At 39.3% G+C, this 22,958-nt stretch overlaps 1 protein-coding gene across 1 annotated transcript; it reads left to right on the top strand.

Moving 5' to 3' along the window:
• The first annotated feature begins 8,021 nt into the window (after positions 1-8,021).
• LOC145041840 (serine/threonine-protein phosphatase PP2A-2 catalytic subunit-like) lies at positions 8,022-11,228 on the top strand. The gene is made up of 11 exons (XM_078990046.1): positions 8,022-8,263; positions 9,408-9,464; positions 9,562-9,645; positions 9,742-9,813; positions 9,910-9,981; positions 10,047-10,087; positions 10,180-10,246; positions 10,344-10,535; positions 10,607-10,696; positions 10,775-10,882; positions 10,971-11,228. Exons 1-11 carry the CDS (start codon positions 8,174-8,176, stop codon positions 11,034-11,036), a joined length of 939 nt encoding a protein of 312 aa, XP_078846172.1. The 5' UTR covers positions 8,022-8,173; the 3' UTR covers positions 11,037-11,228.
• Positions 11,229-22,958: the final 11,730 nt, after the last annotated feature.

The raw sequence follows: 22,958 nt of genomic DNA, 5'->3' as shown, positions 1-22,958 counted from the left end.
GGAATAAAGTTGTGCGAGAAGTGTTTTCATTAGTCGGTTTTGACCATGGAAGTAGATGATGAAGATTCAAGGTTATCACATCTGGAAGACTAGAAGCATCTGTTGCGGCACTAGGTAGAGTTAGTGATTAGGATCTAGTCGCGGGTTGTGTAAGGGACTCTTTTCCTATTCTTTTTTGATGAAGGCTTTGGGGTTTGAAGCACAAAACAAACACCTGATGGGGTCTAGTAGACTAGGGGCCTATATCATATCAATCTTTCTTGTTATCTTTGTATTTTTACGTGAAAGACCATGTGGGCTCACGACAATTGCAAGAGTGTTGTAAGAATACGTTCTGACCCATTGCACTCACTTAGATAAGCTAGGCCATTGCAGTGGTGATTGTAAGGTTATGGGAGGACCACAACATTCACTTGGGTTGAGTCAAACCCGTCATTGTTGTTCAGTCTCTCATTGTTTAGGCATGAGGGTTGTTAGAGTCGTGTCTATGTTTAGGCTTTTGTAGCTTTTGATAGTGGATGAGCCCTGTTTGTTTATGTTATCTTGGGTGAGATCCATGGGCAAGGCCCATTTTTTATGTTATCTTGGATGTGTGACATCTTGGAATTTAAGTTTGAATCCGTAAACAGTCAGTTCACCGCGAACCTTTTTGTAACTTGATCTATTGATTTTTAATGCACATTTTGGTTAAAATATAGTGTCATTATAATTAAAATAAGATATGAAATGATATCTTCCTTCCCGTTGTGGAAAATTTTAACTGAATCACAACCACAAGTTTTAACACTAACTAATACGTCTGAAAAAACTAAAATTTCATACTAAGCATTTGCAAGCAAAGCAAACAATCTAATTTCAGACCAGTCAGATACAAAACTTTATATGCAATTTTTTGGAATTCTACAACTCAAAATTTTTATCCGTTTGGATTTTCAGAATACTTGAATTAAATTCTATCATTCGCCGCCTTCGGAATTTTTTTTTTTGAACGACAAATCTATTCTACTCCTACATTACTCATAATTCTCCACCTATGTCTCTCACGGGACTTGAAACCTCGACCTCAAGAAGGGAGGGCAACACCGAATGGCGGATACCGCTGGGCTAGAAGCCCTTTGGTCTTCGGAAAAATTATTTGATGTCGGGTTTTGGCAATCAAACCAAAAATCATAATTGTGACATTTTAATGTCAACACATAATTTTTTTTAAAAAAAAAAATAGAATGGCCGACTAATACCCATCTCTCATGTACCTCAATTTTGACTTTGGTGAAAGTCAAACCTCTCCAATAAAGGGTGTTCAATAAATTGCTTTCCATCTTGATATGAGTATCATACATACTTGAATGAAAAAGAGCTTGAAATTTTGGTTGAACCCTTTTGGAACAAAACATGACCACAGACCACCCTCTCCTTCACCATTTTTGAGCTATAAAAAGAGCACCTTAACACACTCCTTCCTCACCAATTCACATCCTTAATCTCCAGTCTCATTCTCTTTTTTCTCAGTTTTGATTTTGAAACCACCACCAGTGGCTTTTGACCACCGTGAACCACCCACTGCCGCCACCTTTGTGACCAGTGCACACCCATTGTTTTAGTTGAGTTCCACCACCATCACCCTCCCGTTTTCGGGCAACTAGGTGGCCAAACACTTCTCTGAATCTCCCTTGCCAATAACTGTCGGAAACCACCACCCACCACCCTTGACCGGCGACAAAATCACCCAACAACCCCATCATTGTGGTGCTGCTAGTTCTTTTTCTTTCTTTCGATCACCACCACCCTCCCCCTCCTCCCTTGTGTCATTTCCGTCTATCAGAAGCAAGAACGAAGTAGCAAGAGGCTACCGGAGCAGCCCCCGCCGCTACAGCCATAACTCGTCGCCACCTTTGTTGCCACCATTACCTCCGATCGCCACTGTACGGACTCACATCTCCACCTTCGTTTTTCTTGTACTGTTCCTTTTCGTTGCAATTTAGCTTGGACCGAGAGTCCTTCATTTATAAGCTTCGAATTTTTTTTTCTTTTCTGTAATACATGCGTGAACACAGGAGGTAGGGGACGAACTCCTCTCTTTTCTTTTCAAACTTCAATTTAAAATAAACACATAACCCCCTTTCTTGTTATTACTTTTACAAATTAAAACCTAATATTCAAACTCCCATTAAAATTCTTTAAAAGTATCCCCTCTTAGGGATATGTTGACAAATCTGGTCCTAAATCCCAACAAGGATTTAAAATATACACTTCAGCTCACTGCTTTGGAAATAAATTAAAAAATAGTCCCCTTGTTGAATTAATTTAGCAAATCCGTCCCTATAATTAGTTATTTTAGCAAAACATACTTAGTAATTAATACCAAAACTATCCTTAGTTTACTCGGTAACAAAAATAGTCCTGAAAGTTTATAGTAAATGCAAGGAGCATCACATTGCGGTTTCTCACGTCACGCTTAGTTATCAAATTTATATGTTTAAGGTGAGTGCTTAAGGCCCCTTTTTAGCGTTATTATTATTTTGGGGGAGAATACATATGGAAAACATTTATCTATTATGAAATATACATGCATATATATATATATATATATATATATATATATATATATATATATATATATATATATATATATATATATATAGTTATAATCGATATTGTAACACACTAAAGTCAGAAGACCAGAAAAGAGAAGAAAACCTCAAATGAGGAAGTAACTCGACGAGTAGATGGGTGACTCGACGAGTAGGAGCGCGATTTGGTCGCGAGTTTAGTGACCTACTCAACGAGTCAGAAGACTGACTCGGCGAGTTGGCCAGGATTGGGGAAAACCCTAAATGCGGGCCTTGCACCCTATTTAAGGAACATCATAACCCTTAATCAACCTCCTTGATGCTCTTTCAACTCCAAAATGAAACCCTAGTGCCTCCCATGAGTTTGTGAGCCTTTGTGAGCATTCTTGAGTGTTGTGAACCTTGAAGAAGAAGGTGAAGCCTTGGGGGGGGGGGGGGGGGGGGGGTTCAAGAAGAGACTAGTAGATCTAGAAACCTCTTGCATTCAATCCTTCCACCTTCTGGTAAGAAAGTTTCCACCTTGATCATTATGCATGTAGATCTCTCTTCTTTTTCATTTTGGGGGGTTTTAGTCCAAGAACCCTAGCATGAGAGGAATGGACGTCCCAAGAGCTTGTGTTTTCAGATCTAGCATTATTAAGGGTTGTTATGGCATAAATGTGCAAACTTTATGCCATAGGAACCCCCCATGCAAGCATATGAATTGTTCTTTTGGCTTTTTTAGCTCAAACGGCCATGAATGGAGGAAAAAGGCGGTATCTTTGCATGGTTAGGAGATGGTTGGGTCTAGATCTATGTTTTGAATGCTTTGAGACCCTCAGAAATCGTATGAATAGAGTTGGACATTGAGGGACTCGGCGAGTCACTTGGGGGACTTGGCGAGTCAGGCCAGTTATTGCCCGAAAATCCTTCTGTTAAGGGTATGAGTTGAGTTTGGTAAGGGACTCTGCTAGTCTGAGTCCATACTGGTCATGAAGTTTATCGTACTCGATGAGTTCAAGGAAAAACTCAACGAGTCCAAGGCAATCTCCTTAGTTAATGAAGACGGACTCGATGAGTTGTTCATACAACTCGATGAGTCACAGCCTAGACATTCTTATGTGGATGATGAACTCGACGAGTTCATCATCGAACTCAGCGATTCAGATGAAGATGGTCTCAGTTGTATGGTTGAAGGAGAACCCATTGAGTTCTTGCTAGACTCAACGAGTGGAGTCGGGGTTGTATGAGGTTGGACAAGTATGGACTCGATGAGTTGGTAGATCAACTCGGCAAGTCATGTCAACTGGAGGTTGAATTTGACCAAGTTCGACATGGGTTGACTTTTGGGAATATTGTGGTCTAAATGTTATTTTGGATATTGATAGTTCGGGAAGCCGAAGGGTCAGCGGTTCAGAAGTTGTTGGCTAGCTGTCAAAAGTGCTTAGTGAGTGAAAGCAGTGTGAGGTGAGTCTCCTCACCGTGTGCATGGGTCTACGACCACAATGCTGGCCCATTATGTTCATGTTTATGTTTATGCTTATATATAGAAGGAAGGCGCGGGGGTTTGCCCTAGGCACTTATTGATATATGTTCCGAGTTACGACCTGATGTCGGGCGAGGCCCGAGGAATGTTAGGATGCTGGAGGTCTTTGTGATTCTTGCATGTGTCGGTATGATAGGATCCGGACCAAGGGTCCGATGTCGGGGTAAGCCCGAAGTACGTTAGTTATGTAGTGCGTTAGATTATACTTGTTGTCTTCTTGATACTTGTATGTGCCTGGTAGGGAGGTGAGTGTGGGCGAGGTCCCGTATCTCATCACTAGCTGAGTATGGATGGGGTTCCATATCTTGATATTAGTAGAACAGGGGCAAGGCCCGTGGTAGGAAGGATGTGAGTGTGGGCGGGGGCCCATATCTCACTACTAGTAGGAGTGTGGACGGGGTTCCACTACTTCAGTAACAGACTGGGGGCGGGGCCCAAGTTAGGCGAGGCCTTAGATCAGGGTATGGTTAGGGAATGTTTATGTATATTTCAGTATGTTATTTGATTGTATGTATGTATATGGTGGGTGAGGCCTAAGGGAAAAAGATTTGTATACCGAGCGGGGATCAATGCCAGATGGGACCTGATGCTAGGCGGGGCCTGATGACGAACGAGGTCTGATGGCAAGCGAGGCCTAATGCCACGGGTGGGGGCCCAGTATGTGATTATGTGCTCACGATTGTAAATGTTTTGGTTTCTCCCCAGTGGGTGGTGGTTATTGTTTTAAGTGGGGGAGAATTGGGGGTTTTCAAGTTGAGCATCAGCCATTGAAGGATTTTGTTTGTTGGTGTTCAGATTATGGTTTCCAGAATGGTCGGATAGGCATTAATCGGTGAACCTCTCAGGGAGCGGGAATTCTCCGAAGGAATTCAAGAGGCAACAACTGAGAAGCTAGGAACACATCAATAATCCCCTTATACAGTACGTTTATGTTTCCTAAGTCTTTGGGGTATGTTTCCCCTCGATGATGGAATAGAATTTTTATTCGTATCAGACTCGAGTTTCGGTAACCTTTAGGATAATCGTGGAAGTCTTCTCGGACTAGTTTTGTATTAGTAGAATCAGATCAGTCTCGATCAAGTATGGGCTTTGTGGTGAGTAAATATGGAGTTAGAGATTCCCAAATATGTGCATGGTAGTGATCCTTTGTGTGTATCTATGGGTATTCAAGGTGGCAATAGGGTTGGTTCGGCATACGTGCTTGATCAGGTCTGGGTTATAGTCTGCAAATTGGATCTAGAGTTCGACTATCATCCTATTCCAGGGTCACGTGTGACCATGGATTTGTAGGATTTTGCTTGGGTAGCAACTTATTCTATAAGCGTGCATGGTGGGGTTTCAGCATTGTGGCGTTGGTTAGTGTTGTGAAGGACGTTGGTTAGGCCTTTTCTTTTAGACAATGTTGACAGTTTATCAGGAGCATTCCAGTCATTAGTTGAGGGACAGGTAGAGAATACTGGACTCATACTGTGGGCTTAGAGGCAATCCAGACCTATGTTGAGGACCTTGTAGGGGTATTCCAGTCATATGTTGTGGGCCTAGTGATCTTAGTAGTTCATTTCTTTTGTTGAAGCGCTTTCAGAATAGACACATTGTTGGAAAATTGGGCCATATGTTGGGCTTTGGCCCATTACTTGACTTTTGGGACTTTGGAGTGTGAGTTGGGCATTGAACTTGAATCAAGCTAGGTTCAGGTAAAGTAGTCTTTTACCCCAAGCATGGACTTATGGTTATATATTGGAACCCAATTATTTGTTGGGTGTTTTTTTGATGATTGACAGCTCGGAAATCTGTCAAACAGTAGTTGGAGTTTATCCGCGGGACTTCAGTAGTGTGAGGTGAGTTATCCTCACTATACTAAGGGGTCAAAGGCACCAATGCCGGCCCATTAGATTGGATATCCTAGTAGTTGGTGATATGTTGAGTATGGATTAGTTATGCATGCTAGTTGCTATGCCAGTTTGGTAGATCTGTAGGACTACCTATGTTACTATCTGATTATCTGTATGTGCATTAGTTATGTTATATGTCGACATGTTATATGGGATGGGTTGAGGTTGTACTGCTCCGTGCAGTAGCCAATAAACCCTGGCGTATTCCGGATATGAGTTGAGGGCCGGGCAGGGCATGCCAGACTCATATTGAGGACTCAGGAGCATTCCAGATACGAGCTGAGGGCGGGGCAGTGCATGCCAGACTCGTACTATGGGCTCAGGAGCATTCCAGATACGAGCTGAAGGTCGGGAAGGGCATGCCAGACTCGTACTGTAGGCTTAGTGGCAAGCCAAATGTGAGTTGTGTGACCGGAAGGCAAGCCAGACTCACACTGTGGGCCCAGGGGTAATCCAGTCTGTAAAGTCGTGGACCCATTACATGTTGTTATTTGTATATGTGTTATTTGTTGTGTATCGGTATTTTGGGGGAACTCACTAAGCTCTGGGCTTACAGTTTCAGTTTTGGTTTCAGGTACCTCAGATGATCGCGGAAAGGCAAAGGCGTGATCCTACAACTCTTCACATTTTATGACTATGTTTCTGGGATACTCTGATATAGAACTGTTTTGAAAACAAATTTGTAATAACTGTTGTTTGTAAATGTTTTAAAAAAAAGTTTTAAATTTTCCTGATTTTTATGGATGTTACAAAATAATTGAAAAGAGAAGTGATGCAAACATGAATAACCATGCATGTGAAATAATGTTTTTATATAGGTTAACTATTTCGATTAATTAGAGTAAGTTGAAGACGTGAAGGGTTTCAAATTACTATAGAGCATAAATAAGACTTGTCTTTAATCATGTTCATTTGAATGATCTTCTTAATAAGAAATAGATAGATTATAATTATGATACGATACACAACAATTTAATTAAATCGATACATGCGTAATGTAGGCTTAGTGGCAAGCCAAATGGTAGAAATTTGATAGGATTATAAAAAAAACATTTTTTAACAAATTGTTAGTGGTTAGAAGTTAGATTCACCAAGTTAATTAAATTGTCTATACTCAAATTTAAACCGGAGACCTCTAATCTAAGGGGCTTCCATCTCTACCAAGTGAGCTAACTAGTCCCACGTAGACTTATAATAGTTGGTTAGTATAATTTGCACAACAGTTTAATATGAATGAAAGATAAAGGATTGAATTTGATATTTCAATAATATTAAAGGAGGTCATAATTGGTTAGAACATCACCAACCCACTCTCATTCTCCATTTTTCCTTCCATTTCTTCCCCCATTCCTTTCCAACCCTACCCCATTTATTCCTACATTTTGGGGGAAATGAATAGTATAACACAAAATATGGTGTTATACTATTCACTTTCCTCCAAAATGGGGATGAACTTTGAGTTGTCAGTTTTAGTCATTCGTTTTATATATTTATACATTTTTGGTTTTTTATCTACTAATTATTATATAAATGTAATATTTAATACTTATAATATTGTGTTGTATATTAAATTATATTAATTAATTATAAATATAAAGTTTGTTTTTTGTTTATCAAATTCATATTAAAGTATAAATACATATTGAAATTTTAAAACACAACGTATTTTACAAAAACTTATAATTACGTATTATAAATATAATCTTATTTATTTAATATTATGGTAATGAAAAAAAATAAAAATTATAGATTTGTTAAAATCAAATTAATAGAAGAAGTGTGTTTGACAATTTATATAAATTATAAGAATAAAATATATTTTTGAAAGGTAAAAGTGAAATAAAAAATGAAGTTGAATCGGACATGAACCACAATTTAACTCATTTTTACCTCATTGGAGGAAAAAATGAAAGTTGGAGATGGTCTTAATATAATTTGCACAACAGGTTAATATGAAAGAAAGATAAAGGACTGAATTTGATATTTCAATAACATTAAAGGAGGTCATCTGAAATATATCCAAACAAAAGAACAAACTCAACGATTAACGAGGGTTTCATTCTTGTTCATGTTTATTTCTGATTGTGTATTCAATTGGGAAGCATTTTGATCGATAGAACCATCGATTGAATTCGAAACCCTATGTGATTATATGTATAAACACACATAATATTTTATATAAGAAGATGAGTGTGGATCTGGCTTCGAACACCCATGGGAACCTGGACGAGCAGATATCACAGCTCATGCAGTGCAAGCCCTTAACCGAGCCTGAGGTTAACTTTCTCCATCTCTCTTTCTCTGTTTGAAATTCAGTTAATTTCTTTGTTTTTAAGTTACATCTTTGTTATAATTCTCGAATTCTATGTGTGATTTCTAATGGATCTGGGATTGCATCTTACGAGGGCACTAGGGTTCTGTAAATTTGATGTTAGTAAAGCGCTAACAAAAATTTCAACTTGTGTTAACTTGTTCATTAGTCCGACTTAAATGGCTACTTTTGCAAATCTTTTATAGGTAATTTGTGGTGTGCTCAGCGTTTACTTCCTCCATTCTAAATAGAGAACTGCAGTGTGACTTTTGAATGTTTGATGGGGGTATTTATCCATTTCTAGAATTTCCGAAAACTAATTGCTAAATGCGTGAAACTTATTCATCATTTCCTAAAATAACAATTACATTCTGAATTTTGTAACCAAAAGAGATAGAAGTACATTTGAAACTTGTAACAAAACTAGAAATTAGGTAACTGGTACGTTTCATGCCCCATTATCTGAGTGGTTTCTTGTTCTATTTCATAACAACATAAATATGTCATCATCCAATAGATGGCCATAGGAGTTTCAAGTATTAGTTGGAAGATACATCTGTTATTCAGACATGATTTTATTATGTTTCCTTTTGTTCATCTGTGATTCAGACATGATTTAGACTCAAAGCAGTTATGCTTTTCTCCACATAATGTGATATAAGATTGCAGCTCCATTATTTAATGGTATCTGTTTTTTGAGTGTAAGCTGGTGTAACACACCCTTATTTTTTAGGTTGTATTTCTACAGATATTTAGCCATGACCTCATCTTAAATTTAACATTTTTCAAATGTTTACAAACTGTAATGAAAATAAGCCTTTAACACGAGGATGGGTTTTACCCGAACCCAAGTCAAAAAGTCAAACAAAGAAGTCTAGACATCAATGACCAAAGTCTAATGCTAATGCCAATAAGGGCTGTTTCTGTTTGACTTAATGATCTTAATGTGTTATGCACTTAATCTATAAAACTATAATTCTTTTTTGACTTGATCAGGACTGAATCACTTAACCAGTTTAGCCAAAAAACATGCCTTAATCAATGCATCTCACAAAAGATGATAAAATATTTTAATAGAAAGATTGTAAATATTTTATATATGGATGTAGGTTAAGACCTTATGTGAGAAGGCGAAAGAGATACTAATGGCTGAAAGCAATGTTCAGGTATGACTTTTTTCCCCTAATTTTTAATAGAAAAAAAATATTTATTTTCAGCTTTTCTTATTATAATTTTAAATTGTTTGGATTTTCCCTTTTGCAGCCAGTAAAAAGCCCTGTGACTATCTGTGGTGATATTCATGGGCAGTTTCATGATCTTGCTGAACTTTTTCGCATAGGAGGAAAGGTATTTTTGTCAAAAAAAAAAAAAAAAAAAAAAAATCTTTTTTATATTTAAAATTATTATTAATTTATATTTCTAATTTTTCAATTCCAATGGCAGTGCCCAGATACAAATTACTTGTTTATGGGAGATTATGTTGATCGAGGGTATTACTCTGTTGAAACTGTCACAGTAAGCACATATCTTACCATTTTTTATTTTTATAAAATAATAAAAAAATAAAAAGTTCGATTTATAAAATTATAAAATTCAACTCTTTATCTTCAGCTGTTGGTGGCTCTGAAAGTACGCTACCCTCAACGCATCACAATTTTAAGAGGAAACCATGAAAGTCGTCAGGTATTCTACTTTTTTTTTTTTTTTTTAATTAAATAAATAAAATTAAACTAATTTTTCATATGCAGATCACTCAAGTCTATGGGTTTTACGACGAATGCCTTCGAAAGTGAGTTCAACTTTTTTTTATTTTTTCTTTTTAATATTATATTTGATTTTATTTTTCATCAGCTTCTGAAAGTAATTTTAAATAATTTATAGGTATGGGAGTGCTAATGTTTGGAAGACTTTTACAGATCTGTTTGATTACTTCCCATTAACAGCATTGGTTAGTAATAGACTAATAGTATATCTATTATGCTTATTATTATTATTATTTGTTACTATATAAATGTACAAATTTAAAAAATTTATTATATATTTAGGTTGAATCAGAAATATTCTGCCTTCATGGTGGTTTGTCACCTTCAATTGAAACACTTGATAGTATAAGAAATTTTGATCGTGTACAAGAGGTCCCACATGAAGGTCCGATGTGTGATCTTTTATGGTCCGACCCGGATGACAGATGCGGGTGGGGCATTTCGCCCCGTGGAGCCGGATACACTTTTGGCCAGGTAATATCAATTAATAAATCTCTTTTTTATTTAAACATTTTTTTGTGTATAAACTAATGATGTTTTTGTAGGATATTTCTGAGCAATTTAATCATGCAAACGGCTTGAAGCTTATTGCTAGAGCTCATCAGCTGGTCATGGAGGGATTCAACTGGGGACATGTAATATTTTATTTTATTTTTTTAAATTTAAGTAGTGAACTTTTTTTTTTTTAAAAAAAAAAAAAATTTGTTTGACAGGAGCAAAAGGTTGTGACTATATTTAGTGCACCGAATTATTGCTATCGATGTGGGAATATGGCGTCTATTTTGGAAGTGGATGATTGCAAGGGTCACACGTTTATCCAGGTCATAAATTGAAAATAATTTTAAATATTTTGTGACAATTAAAACTTAAAAATATATTAATTTAAAATTTGATTAAATAATGTTGCAGTTTGATCCTGCTCCAAGGAGAGGAGAACCAGATGTAACAAGACGAACACCTGATTATTTCCTGTGAGCTGATTCATGGTCATTTGCATTTTTTTCATGGGTTTTGTGAGAGTGATTTATTTAGTCATGGGTTGATCAAAGTTTGATTAGTTGAATTTTACATAAAGTTAAATATTTGTATTATTAATCTAAGCAATTGCCCTTGAGAAGAGAAGTGATCTATTTTGTTTCCTAGTATTAGTATATGGTTTATCGGTTATGTGTTTTGTTTAATTTTTATCATGAAAACCGATTTCAAGTCAAGATATCATATCATTAATCAAATCAACCAAATCAGAAATCCTGGTATATGTTTGTATCATGTACCTTGGTTAAGGTTGCAAACATATCAACAAAAAAGCAAGATGCACAAAACTCTTTAACGCTGATCTCGTGTTTCCTATTTCCTATTAACACGAACATATACTAAAATCTGTGATATTATTGAGTTACATAGTGTGATTGGCTCTAAAACCTATCACTTATGGGAACAAGCAATGGGGTCCGCTTTGAAGAGGATACGGGAATATTGAGAAGCAAGATAAATATCTTCTATTGATATGCTACAAAAGTGGAACAGAAGTATAATATCCTAAAATATAGGAACTAATTATCTTGAAAGAGTATTCTTATCTTTATCTCTTATATGCCCCCTAAAGATGGGCGATCTTTCTGTGAAACCAATCTTGAAAACTAGTGATTCGAGTTGAGGACGGGATAGATGCTTTGTTAAAACATTAGCAAGTTGATCGCTTGTATGGACATGTGAAACCCGTAATGTGCCATTTTGAACTTGTTCCCGATGAAGTGATATGCTTTTGAGTGAAAAATTGGATTTGCACAAAGGTTTATAGCTCCATTATTATCACAGTTATCAATAGGAGTAGTTGAGACAGCAAAACCAAATTCGCTGATAATATTTTGGATCCACATTAGTTCAAAAGTTGCTACTACAACTTTATATTCTGCTTAGAAGACCGGGCTACCGATTTTTTTGCTTCTTAGAACTCCAAATGATATGATTTTTTACCAAGAAAGACAATGTGATCCGTGGTTGAAGTGTAGTCATTTTTGTTCATTGCCCAATCGGCATCAGCAAAAGCGTGTAGAGTAAATGGTGAATCACGAACAATATGAATTCCTTTTTCCGATGTACCACAAAGCTATCGGAATAGGCGTTTAACCGCTACCTAATGTGTATTGCGTGGCTTGTGCATGTATTGTGACAACTTGTTGACAGCATATAAGACATAAGTATTATTAATGTAAGATATTGAAGACTTCTAACTGCTGCCCGATACTCGGTTGGATAATCTAGAAGGTCTCCCAACATTAACGTTAAAGGAGGATTAGCAACCACAGGCGTTGAAGTTGGTTTTCCATATTGCATATTGAAACGTTCAAGAAGATCCATAATATACTTCACCTGACTAAGAAATAGACCTTTTGGTGTAGGGGTAACTTCAGCTCCAAGAAAATAAGATAAAGTTCCAAAATCTTTCAATGAAAACCTATTGGCCAACCTTTTGATAAAAACATCAAGATTAGTAGCATTTGGACTGGTGAGAATAATACCATCCACGTACACAATGAGATAAAGAGGGTTGGTGGATTGATTATAGATGAATAGTGATGCATTCGTAATCGATCTTTTGAAATCAAAGACAACAAAAACATTTTGTGAGTTCTGTATATCAAGCTTTAGCGGCTTGTTTTATCCAATACATAGCCTTTCGGAGTTTGCACATGTGAGTAGGAAAGTTCACATCCGTGAACCCAGATGGTTGCGACATAAAAACCTCCTCATGAAGCGTGCCATTAAGGAATGCATTATTTATGTCAAGCTGCCTAAGATGCCAATTGTTTGTTAAAACTAGAGTGAGTAAGGTACCAATGGGAGTTGGTTTCACTACAGGACTGAACGTTTCGGTGTAGTAATTCCAGGTCGTTGAAAACCTTTTGCAACTAATCGAGCTCAGTACCGTTGCATACTACCATCAGGATTGTATTTTATTCGATACACCCATTTACATTTGATAAGGTTTTGTTTCTTATCACGTGACACTAAATCCCAGGTTCCAAGTTTGTGAAGAGCTTTAATTTCTTCAAGCATAGCTTTTTTCCAAATAGGTTCTTTGAGAGTTTGAAAGGTACTGGTGGGTTCAATGTGTTTTGATTGAAGAATGGTATAGTTATTGTATTTGGGATTAGGTTTGTGAATGTTATTTTTGGCACGTGTTAAAATACCAGTAATGGGAGGTGGAGGGTTGTTTTCAGTGATAGAGCTTAAACATTCGAGTTAGGGGGGGGGGGGGGGGGGGCAAAAGTAAAATACGTAGAAAAAGTGGAGAATAGGGGGGGCTACAGTCAATTTTTTTAGTTTAAGGTCTAATATGTAAAAAATTTAAAAATAAAGGGACTAGTTCTGAAAAAAAAAACCAGGGGGGCCGGCACAATCCCCCCTTGTCCTAATGAAGATCCGCCCCTGGTTGTTTTGAGTTGATGGAGAGTTGTTACTTGAAGTGAAGCTATTTGAGGGTTGTTGGTTGGGTTCTAAAATTGGTGTAGGAGTATGTGATGTATTTTGGGTTACTGTTAGTGGTGATTGGTTTCTGTGGGTTGGCGAGAATGAGTTGGAACCATGCCCATGTGTTGGAGTTATAGTCAAGAGGATAGGAAATGACATATTACTCCACTTATCAGGAGAAGCTGTATGTTGTATGTTCTTTTGAGCTATCAAATAAGCATATGGAAACTTAGTTTCTACAAATCGTACATGGCAAGAGGAGTAAACCTTATGAGTGATAGGGTCTAAACAATGATAGGCAATTTGAGTTTTAGAGTATCCAATGAAAATACAGGGAACACATTTTAGGTCCATTTTGTGTTGTGTATAAGGTGTTAACACGGATAATAAAGACATCCAAAGCTGCGATGTTTAAGATAATTAGGAGGTGACCTGAAAAGACGATGAAACGGTGATTGATTTGAGAGATTATGTGTAGGAAGTCTATTAATGAGGTATGTAACAGTGGTGAAGGCATAAGACCAAAAACTTAAAGGAAGTTTAGAATGAGCAAGTATAGAAAGTCCTGTTTTAGCAATATGATGATGACGTCTTTCAGCATAACTATTATGCTAAGGTGTATAGGGTGGAGATGTGAGACGAGAGATACTATTGATTGTAAAATAAGTTTCTAAAGCTTGATACCCCCCCCCCCCCACACACACACATCCACACACATTGTTAAAGTAAAGATTTTTGATGGTTTTACCAAAATAATTTTCAACTAAAGCTTTGAATCGAACAAAAATCAACTTTGTATCGGATTTTTTTTAAGAGGGTAAAACCAAATGTACTTAGCAAAATGATAAAAAAAAAAGACATATTATATGTACACATCAAGAGAATAAACTGGAGATGTCCATAAATCTATGTAAAGAAGATCAAGAGGTGCATGAGACTGTAAAATATTGGAACCAAAAGGAAGTTTATGACTTTTATTATATTGAGATGCATTGCAATTTAAATAAAGATCAATATAAATCTGAAGCTGAAAGGTAGATACTAAAGTCTTGAAAATATATTGAGATGGATATCTTAGATGATGGTACTGATTTATTGTTGAAGCTTTAACACTTGAAAATGCTCGAATGGGTGTTGTGAAAGGCCATTCATAAATGCCTTGTTTAACCGGTCCATTGAGAAGATGAACCCCCATAGGACGATCCTTTATAAAAAAATCATCTGATGAAAATTCAATTAGAAGATTGTTATGAAGACATAACTGATAGATGTACATAATGTTATGATTCATAGTAGGAGCACATAAAACATTTAATAAAGATAAAGATTTGGAAGAGGTGGGAATGGAGAATGAACTAGTGTGAGTGATGGGAACACCCATGCCATTCCCAAGAATTATTTCTTACAAGCCTTCATATGGATGAGGAAGTGAGAGATTTGTTAGATCATGGGTAACATGAGAGGCACCTATATCTAGTAGCTGTAGCGCTCGATTCCTGGTACGTAAATTAAATATAAATTTGCACATCTGTTCTGGGACTCGGCGAGTTGGAGGCCCCAAATCGTCGAGTAGAGGTTAAAAATTTGGACGCAGGAAGAAGACCCTACTCAACGAGTAGGCTTGTTTGGATGAAACCCTAATTTAAGGGTTTGCACCCTATTTAAACGCCTTAAGACTTCATTTTTAGCCTCCCTCATCGCCTCCCTGTGTCCAGAAAGCCCTAAATCGAAACCCTAACCTTGTTTGAGGGTTCTTGAGCCATTTTTGTGTGTTTGTGGTGTTTGTGAAGCTTCAGGAGGAAGAAGGAGCTTGAGAGTTCAAGTGGAAGCTAGTAGATCCAAAGGTTATATCCCATTTCAAGCTCATTTGAGGTAAAAAGCTTCAACCTTGACCACTTATCTCTTAGATCTCTAGTTAGGGTTCATTTCTACATTTTCTAAACTTTTATAGAGCCACATTCGAGATTGTGTGGTTCTAAGAGGGTATGACTTCAGATCTGGAACCATTAAGGGTTCTTATGGCATAAAGGTGCCAATTTTATTGCCATAAGCATCCCATGCATCTTTTAGACTCCATTTTAGGGCCATTTGGGCCAAATACCGCATGCATGGACGTCATGTTTGGGACTTTACGTGTATTATGGACCCTAGGAGGTTAGATTTATGTTTTGGATGCATTAAGACCAACTGAAATCGAGTGTATAGTTTTGGACATAGAGGGACTCGATGAGTCACTCATGTGACTTGGCGAGTTAGGTCGTATTTCCCACCAAATCCCTTCATATAATGGACCACGTGTTAAGTTAGAAGAACACGCAGTCGGTTCGGCTCAGTAAGGACCTGGAAATCATGGGACTCGACGAGTGTATGAACTAACTCGGCGAGTTCAAGGCTATGTCCCAAGAATATGAAGATGGACTCGGTGCGTCAAGGAAGAACTCGGCGAGTCTAGCACTAAGAAGCATCACCTTACATGAAGATGAGCTCGATGAGTCAAGGACTAAACGTCCCAACTAGCATGAAGATGGGCTCGGCGAGTCAAATAATGAACTCGCCGAGTCACTTGCAAAGGGTCCCGACGAGTTGGTAGACCAACTCGGCGAGTTGACCGAAAGTTGACTTTGACTTTGAATTTGACCTAAGTTGACCATGAAATGGTAACTAAGGAAGATGATTATGTGTATGATTTGAGAGGAGTTGATCTCGGCAACGAGGACAGATTCAACACTCAACTTTACGAGGTGAGTTACCTTTCGGTAGAAGTGGGTCGAAGGCACCACGACCGACCTACTAGTAAGAGTTATAGTAGAGATAATTGACTTTGTGATAATTATATGGTATGTTGCTACCTGTTATGATTATGTTCTAGTATGCTATGATGTTATGTGATACGTGATAGGAGGGGTAGGTTAGACCCCATTACCGGTCGAAAGGACCGAAGGGGTAGTTGGTACCCAGTTATGTTAGACAGTTATGACATATGTGCTATGACATTATGTGGTAGTAGTAGGGGCGAAAGATTTCCCATATACCGGTCGAAGGGACCGAAGGGGAGGCCAACACCCTGATATGCTAGGAAAGGTACCGGTCGATAGGATCGAAGGGGAGGCCAACACCCTGATATGCTAGGCAAGGTACCTGTCGATAGGACCGAAGGGGTGGTTAGTACCCAGTTATGTTATGCATTATGTGTTATGTATGGTATGTGGTATGATGGGGGAACTCACTAAGCTTTGTGCTTACAATTTTCAGTTTTGTTTTCAAGTACCTCTTCGTCAAAGGGGAAGGAGCCGACACGGTAGCAACGCATTACACACACATGATTTCTGCACTATGATATTCTTAGGATTGTACTCTGATGATATTTTGTCTTTATGATATGATTTGAGACATGTGATTGTGGTTTTTATGAATAATGTGATTTGAGTATGTTTTTCTTATACATGATTTTCTAAACTGTTATATCAAAAATGAAATTTTTGGTCTTGAAAATTGGGATGTTACAAGTTGGTATCAAAGCCTTGGTTTGAGGGATTTGGACACACCTTCGGGAGTGTCTGGACTCAAATTGAGGGTTTGAATGATTTTTCACAAGAAAATAGTTTTTTAAAATTCAAAGTAAAAAGAACTTTGAGAAAGAACAAGGTGTGTGATGCGTGAAACCAGCCGAGCTCAAGTAAATTTTCCCCAAGATACCCATACATTTTATGATATGATATGATTAAGAGAACTACATGCTAGATTAGGGCTTAGGATCTAGGAAGGATGCATTTTATGCCTATTGTATGTGTATGAGAACTGCATGCTAGAACATGGCTAAGGATCTAGGAAGATGCCTGATATGCCTGTTGTATGTGCTTATTTAGCTGCATGATAGTACTGATTAGACAGTGATATGATAGCCTGAATAAGATATGCTTTGTTTGGGTTACTCAATGCCCGGATGCTGCTTACTTTGTGCTATTAGGGGTCTTAGTTATTTTTAATTAACCGGTAAACGAATATGTTAAGTTACATATTACGATGACTAAATAAGTTCTAAAGGTTAGGTTTAGCCCCACTTCGCAGCTCTCGTTTGAGTCTAACCGTTATAGGGAGAGACCACTCATTCGAATAATTATCTGGTCTTAGTAATATGTAATGGTATTTGCGAGCTAGTTAGGGAGAGAAGATAGGGACTTCTTATGAAGCTGATGGTGAAGAGTGGGTTGGAGAGTTACCCTAAGGTAAGCCTAGGATGAGTTTATCAAAAGGTGCAATAGTAGCAGAAGGGACTTGGTGAAGTCGAAGCAATCCTTGAGGAAAGTACGAATATATGTGGAAGGTAGTATAGGTCCGTACTACTAAAAGCAGAGGATTCGTACTCTAGTCAAGGAGGGACGAGATAGAACCAATGAACTTGTAGAGTGTGTAAAATCTCGCGAGATTATGTATGACCCTGGCACTTATGTATTTTGTTTTAGAATGGTGATGATTACGCAACACAAAGCAGGAGGATCGGGATCAGGGTCAGGATCAAGATCAGGTTCAGGTTTGGGTTCCGAGCCAGTGGATGATAGACTACGCAAGTTCATCACGTCAGAGATCACGAGATGTATCCTTGAGGCGACCCCAGTTATCTTTGGGTCGATCAAGGAAGGGTCATAGAGCTGGTGGAGGATCACCTCAGGGAATATAGGAGCGACATGGCATCTGGACATACAGGTACACGCACACTATCCTTTAAGGATTTCCGGGGATGTGGTGCGTCGGACTTCCACGGGGTGAAATACCCCATTGTTGCCAGACGATGGATTGCATACATGGAGTCTGCTCAGTTAACAAGCTTCTGTCCTGAGGGGTCGAATGTCAGGTTTGCAGCTGGATGTTTCAGAGACAGGGCCAAATATTGGTGGGAGTCGGTGGATGATTCCTTGGGAGCCTCAGCCATTGAGGCTATGACTTGGAAAAATTTTATGGCTCAGTTTAGGGCCGAGTTCGCACCGGTTGTGGAGCTTCAGCAGCTGGCCAAGGAGTTTCTTGATATGAGGCAGACGATAGAGACGGTGGAGAAGATTACTGATAAGTTCCGGTAGAGGACCTTATTGGTGCCTCAGTATGCAGGAGATGAGGAGATGCGTAAGACCCGCTATCATGACATGTTGAGGGTTGACATCCGGAAACATGTTAGCTACTCGACATATCCGACCTTGGATAATATGATCGCAAGGGCGAGGGAGAAGGATATTGATATAGAGCACATCAGGAAGAGGAAGGTAGGAGATGGGCATGTCATTGGGGCTTCGGGGAAGAATCCCAAGGGATCCGACACTAGGCCAAAGGGCCAGCAGGGTCGCGGCCGTTGCGGAAAGTGCGGCAAGACCCATGAGGGGGTTTGTAGGTTGGGAGCATCGGGCTACTACAAGTGCATCAAGCTCGGACACTTTAGCAGGGATTGTACTTCCCTTGCCCCCACCTTCCAGACACCAGACCTGATTTGCTTTCAATTCAATCAGAAGGGCCATAAAAAGTCCGATTGCCCAAGATTAACAGTAGCAGCAACGCTAGTGGCGGCGCCAACTCCAACGACCCTATGACTTACAGACGGGCCGACAGGGTAAGACAGATACTCCAGTGGTGAGGAGTCGAGCCTTCCAGTTAATCGTTGAGGAGGCGCGTGCCGCATCCAATGTGGTGACGAGTATGATTTCTTCTCCCAAGCTTTTATTTTATGTCGCATATGATGTTTATGTTTATGTATATGTTTTATATGTTGTATTTAGGACCGTTCCATGTGAACGACATCCCAGTGCAGGTATTATTGACTCGGGGGCTACCCGATCATTTGTTTCTCTTGCTCTTAGCAAGAGGTTTCCTAGGTCCTCGGGTATGTTAGATTGCCCTCTAGAGGTAGAGATTGCCAACGGCCGATCAATGCGAGCGTTAGAGGTTTTAGAGATTGTGTTCTGAGGCTATATGAGGAACGCTACTTGGTATCCTTGGTTCCCATTCCGTTGCGTGGGAACAAGGTTATTATAGGCATGGATTGGTTGAGTCCCAATGGGGCGGTGATCGACTGCGCGTAGCAGTTGGTCCGAGTCAGGACCCCAAGTAGGGGAGAGCTGGTGATTCAGGGCGAGAGACCACATCGAGGACCAACCCTTTTCTCAGCAATGAGGGCTAGGCGCTACCTACAATAGGGTTACGTAGGGTATGTCGCCTACGTTATGGATACTTGATAGGCGGGTAAGTCGAATGTGAGTGATGTGCCAATGGTGCAAGAGTATATGGATGTATTCACAGAGGATCTACCTGAGATACCACCGGAGAGACAGGTAGAGTTCAGGATCGACTTGGTCCGTGGTGCGACTCCGATAGCCAAGGCACCATATCGGTTGGCTCCTCCCGAGATGCAGGGGTTGTCTACACAGCTGCAGGAGCTATTAAACAAGGGATTTATTAGACCGAGCAGTTCGCCCCGGGGAAGCCCCAATTCTGTTTGTGAAGAAGAAGGACGGGTCGCATTGGATTTTTATAGACTACCAGGAGCTGAACAAGGTAACGGTGGAGAACCGTTACCTAATCACGAGGATTGATGATCTTTTCGACCAACTTTACGGGCATCTTGGTTTTCCAAGATAGATTTGCGCTCAAGCTACCATCAGATGAGGGTTAGAGATGAGGATGTACATAAAACTGCTTTTCGGACTCACTATGGCCACTACGAGTTCGTGGTGATGCGCTTTGGGCTCATCAATGCTCCTGCCACGTTCATAGACCTCATGAACAGCGTATGTAGACCGATGCTGGATCGATCTATGATAGTTTTAATTGACGACATCTTGGTTTACTCCAAGACGTAGGAGCAACATGAGGAGCACTTGCGGGAGGTGTTGGATACCCTGCGGAGGGAGAGCTTGTATGCCAAGTTCTCCAAATGCGAGTTCTAGTTTCGTGTTGGGCACCTTATCAACCATAATGGGATTTTGGTTGAACTGGCCAAGGTGGAGGCCATGATGAGATGGCTCGGCAAGTCAAAGAATAAACTCGCCGAGTCACTTGCAAAGGGTCCCGACTCTGTATCAGGGAACTCGATGAGTTGGTGGAGCAACTTGATGAGTTGACCGAAAGTTGACTTTGACCAGGGTGTTGAATTTGACTTCGACTTTGACCTAAGTTGACCATGAAATGGTAACTAAGGAAGATGATTATGTGTAGGATTTGAGAGGAGTTGATCCCGGTAATGAGGACAGATTTGACACTCAACTTTACGAGGTGAGTTAACTTTCAGTAGAAGTGGGTCGAAGGCACCAAGGCCGGCCTACCAGTAAGAGTAATAGTAGAGATAATCGTCTTTGTGATAATTATATGGTATGTTGCTACATGTTATGATTATGTGCTAGTATGCTATGATGTTATGTGATACGTGATAGGAGGGGTAGGTTAGACCGCATTGCCGGTCAAAAGGACCGAAGGGGTAATTGGTACCCAGTTATGTTAGATAGTTATAACATATGTGCTATGATATTATGTGGTAGTGGTAGGCCAGCACCCTGATATGCTCGAAAAGGTACCAGTCGACAAGACCGAAAGGGAGGCCAGCACCCTGATATGCTAGGTAAGGTTCCAGTCGACAGGACCGAAGGGGTGGTTAGTACCCAATTATGTTATGCATTATGTGTTATGTATGGTATGTGGTACGATGGGGGAACTCAATAAGCTTTGTACTTACAATTTTCAGTTTTGTTTTCAGGCACCTCTTCGTCGAAGGGGAAGGAGCCGACACGGTAGCAGCGCATCACACACACATGATTTCCGCACTATGATGTTCTTGGGATTGTACTCTGATGATATTTTGTCTTTATGATATGATTTGAGACACGTGATTGTGGTTTTGGTGAATGATGTGATTTGACTATATTTTTCTTATACACGGTTTTTTAAATTCTTATATCAAAAATGAAATTTTTGGTCTTGAAAATTGGGATGTTACAGTAGCCATGGAGAATATTTAGATGAACTAGTAGTAGCAACATAGGCTTGTGGAGTGGACTAGTTGGTAGACGAGGATGGTGACTGATTGGTTTTGGGCCTTTGAGGTTTGCGGATATTAGGAAAACTAGCTTGGAAGACTGGACATCTTTGAAGAGAGTGACCAAAGGTATGACACCATTGACATTTTCCTTGATACCCTGTTGTGTTGGTCATGTTGGAACGTCTGGTAGTGTAGCCAGAGTTGTTTTTGTAGTGATGTTGCAATCGGTAATTGTTTTATGGAAGAGGGTAACTAGATCTAATGCTGGTTGTGTGAGTAGTGGTTAGGAGATTAAGAGAAATGGTTTGTGATTTGATAGAAAGCTCTCTATTTAATACTTTTTCATGGAGTTCATCAAAGCTAATCGGTGTATCATGAGCATGAACAACATCAATGACTCCTTGATAGCTAGATTCAAGGCTATCAAGAACTTTATATGTGATTTCTTCTGGATTCATAGGTTCACCAAGAATGGCTAGTTGACCGGTACACATCTTTATGGCATTCATGTATTATGTGATTGGTTGAGAGCCTTTGGTAATGGCCTTCAAATTGGATGTAATAGATTTGAGATGACCACACGATTGTCTAGCAAATGTGCCGACAAGTGTTTACCATGCATTTTTGCTAGTTGTTGATCGGGATATGTGTGGAACAAGGGTTGGTTCCAGGGTGCTAATAAGTGCTCCAACAAGGAGTTTGTCTTGACGAATCCAAGTAGTATAAGCAGGATTCGTAGTGGTGGTGGATGTAACTGTAGTTGATGTAGTGGTAACAGTAGGAGATGGTGCTGGAAAGGTACCATCTAGGATCTTGAAGAGACCGTATCCAATGAGGGCTACTTCGATTGGATTTTCCATGACAAATAGTGTAACATCCCGATTTTAGGTACTTTTTATTAATTATTGAATCTTTATCAAAAGTGGCACATTTGGTTCCTTAGAGTGAATGGCTTGCAAATTGGTTATACGCAGGGCGTATGTAAGAGTACGCGCGACGTACTCATGCAGTTTGGAACACGGATGACCAACTAGTACGCTGGGCATACGTGTGGTGCGTTGGACGTACTAGCCCAGACTTCAAACCCTAATTTTAAGGGTTGACCCTATTTAAAGAACATTTTGTCTTCATTTGATCAACCTTATCAGCCACCAAACCCTCCCTAAAACCCTAATCCCGAGTTATCTTGCTTGTGTGAGCTTTCACAAGTTTTTGAGTGTTCTTGGTGCTTGTAGTGGAAGAAGGAGACTAGAGAAGAAGGAGTGAGTGCTAACAAGCTTGAAGATCCAGAAACCTTTCCTCTTTGTGCATCATTTTCAGGTATAAAGTCTATACCTTGGCAAGCTTTTCATTAGATCTTCATGGTTGAAGTTTTATGAACTTTTGTCCCCAAGATTGCACCTTTATGG

Source organism: Lactuca saligna, chromosome 4 (assembly GCF_052625555.1).
Source record: "Lactuca saligna cultivar CGN05327 chromosome 4, ASM5262555v1, whole genome shotgun sequence".
Classification (NCBI taxonomy): domain Eukaryota; kingdom Viridiplantae; phylum Streptophyta; class Magnoliopsida; order Asterales; family Asteraceae; genus Lactuca; species Lactuca saligna.
This window is presented reverse-complemented; position numbering and strand designations above follow the sequence as displayed.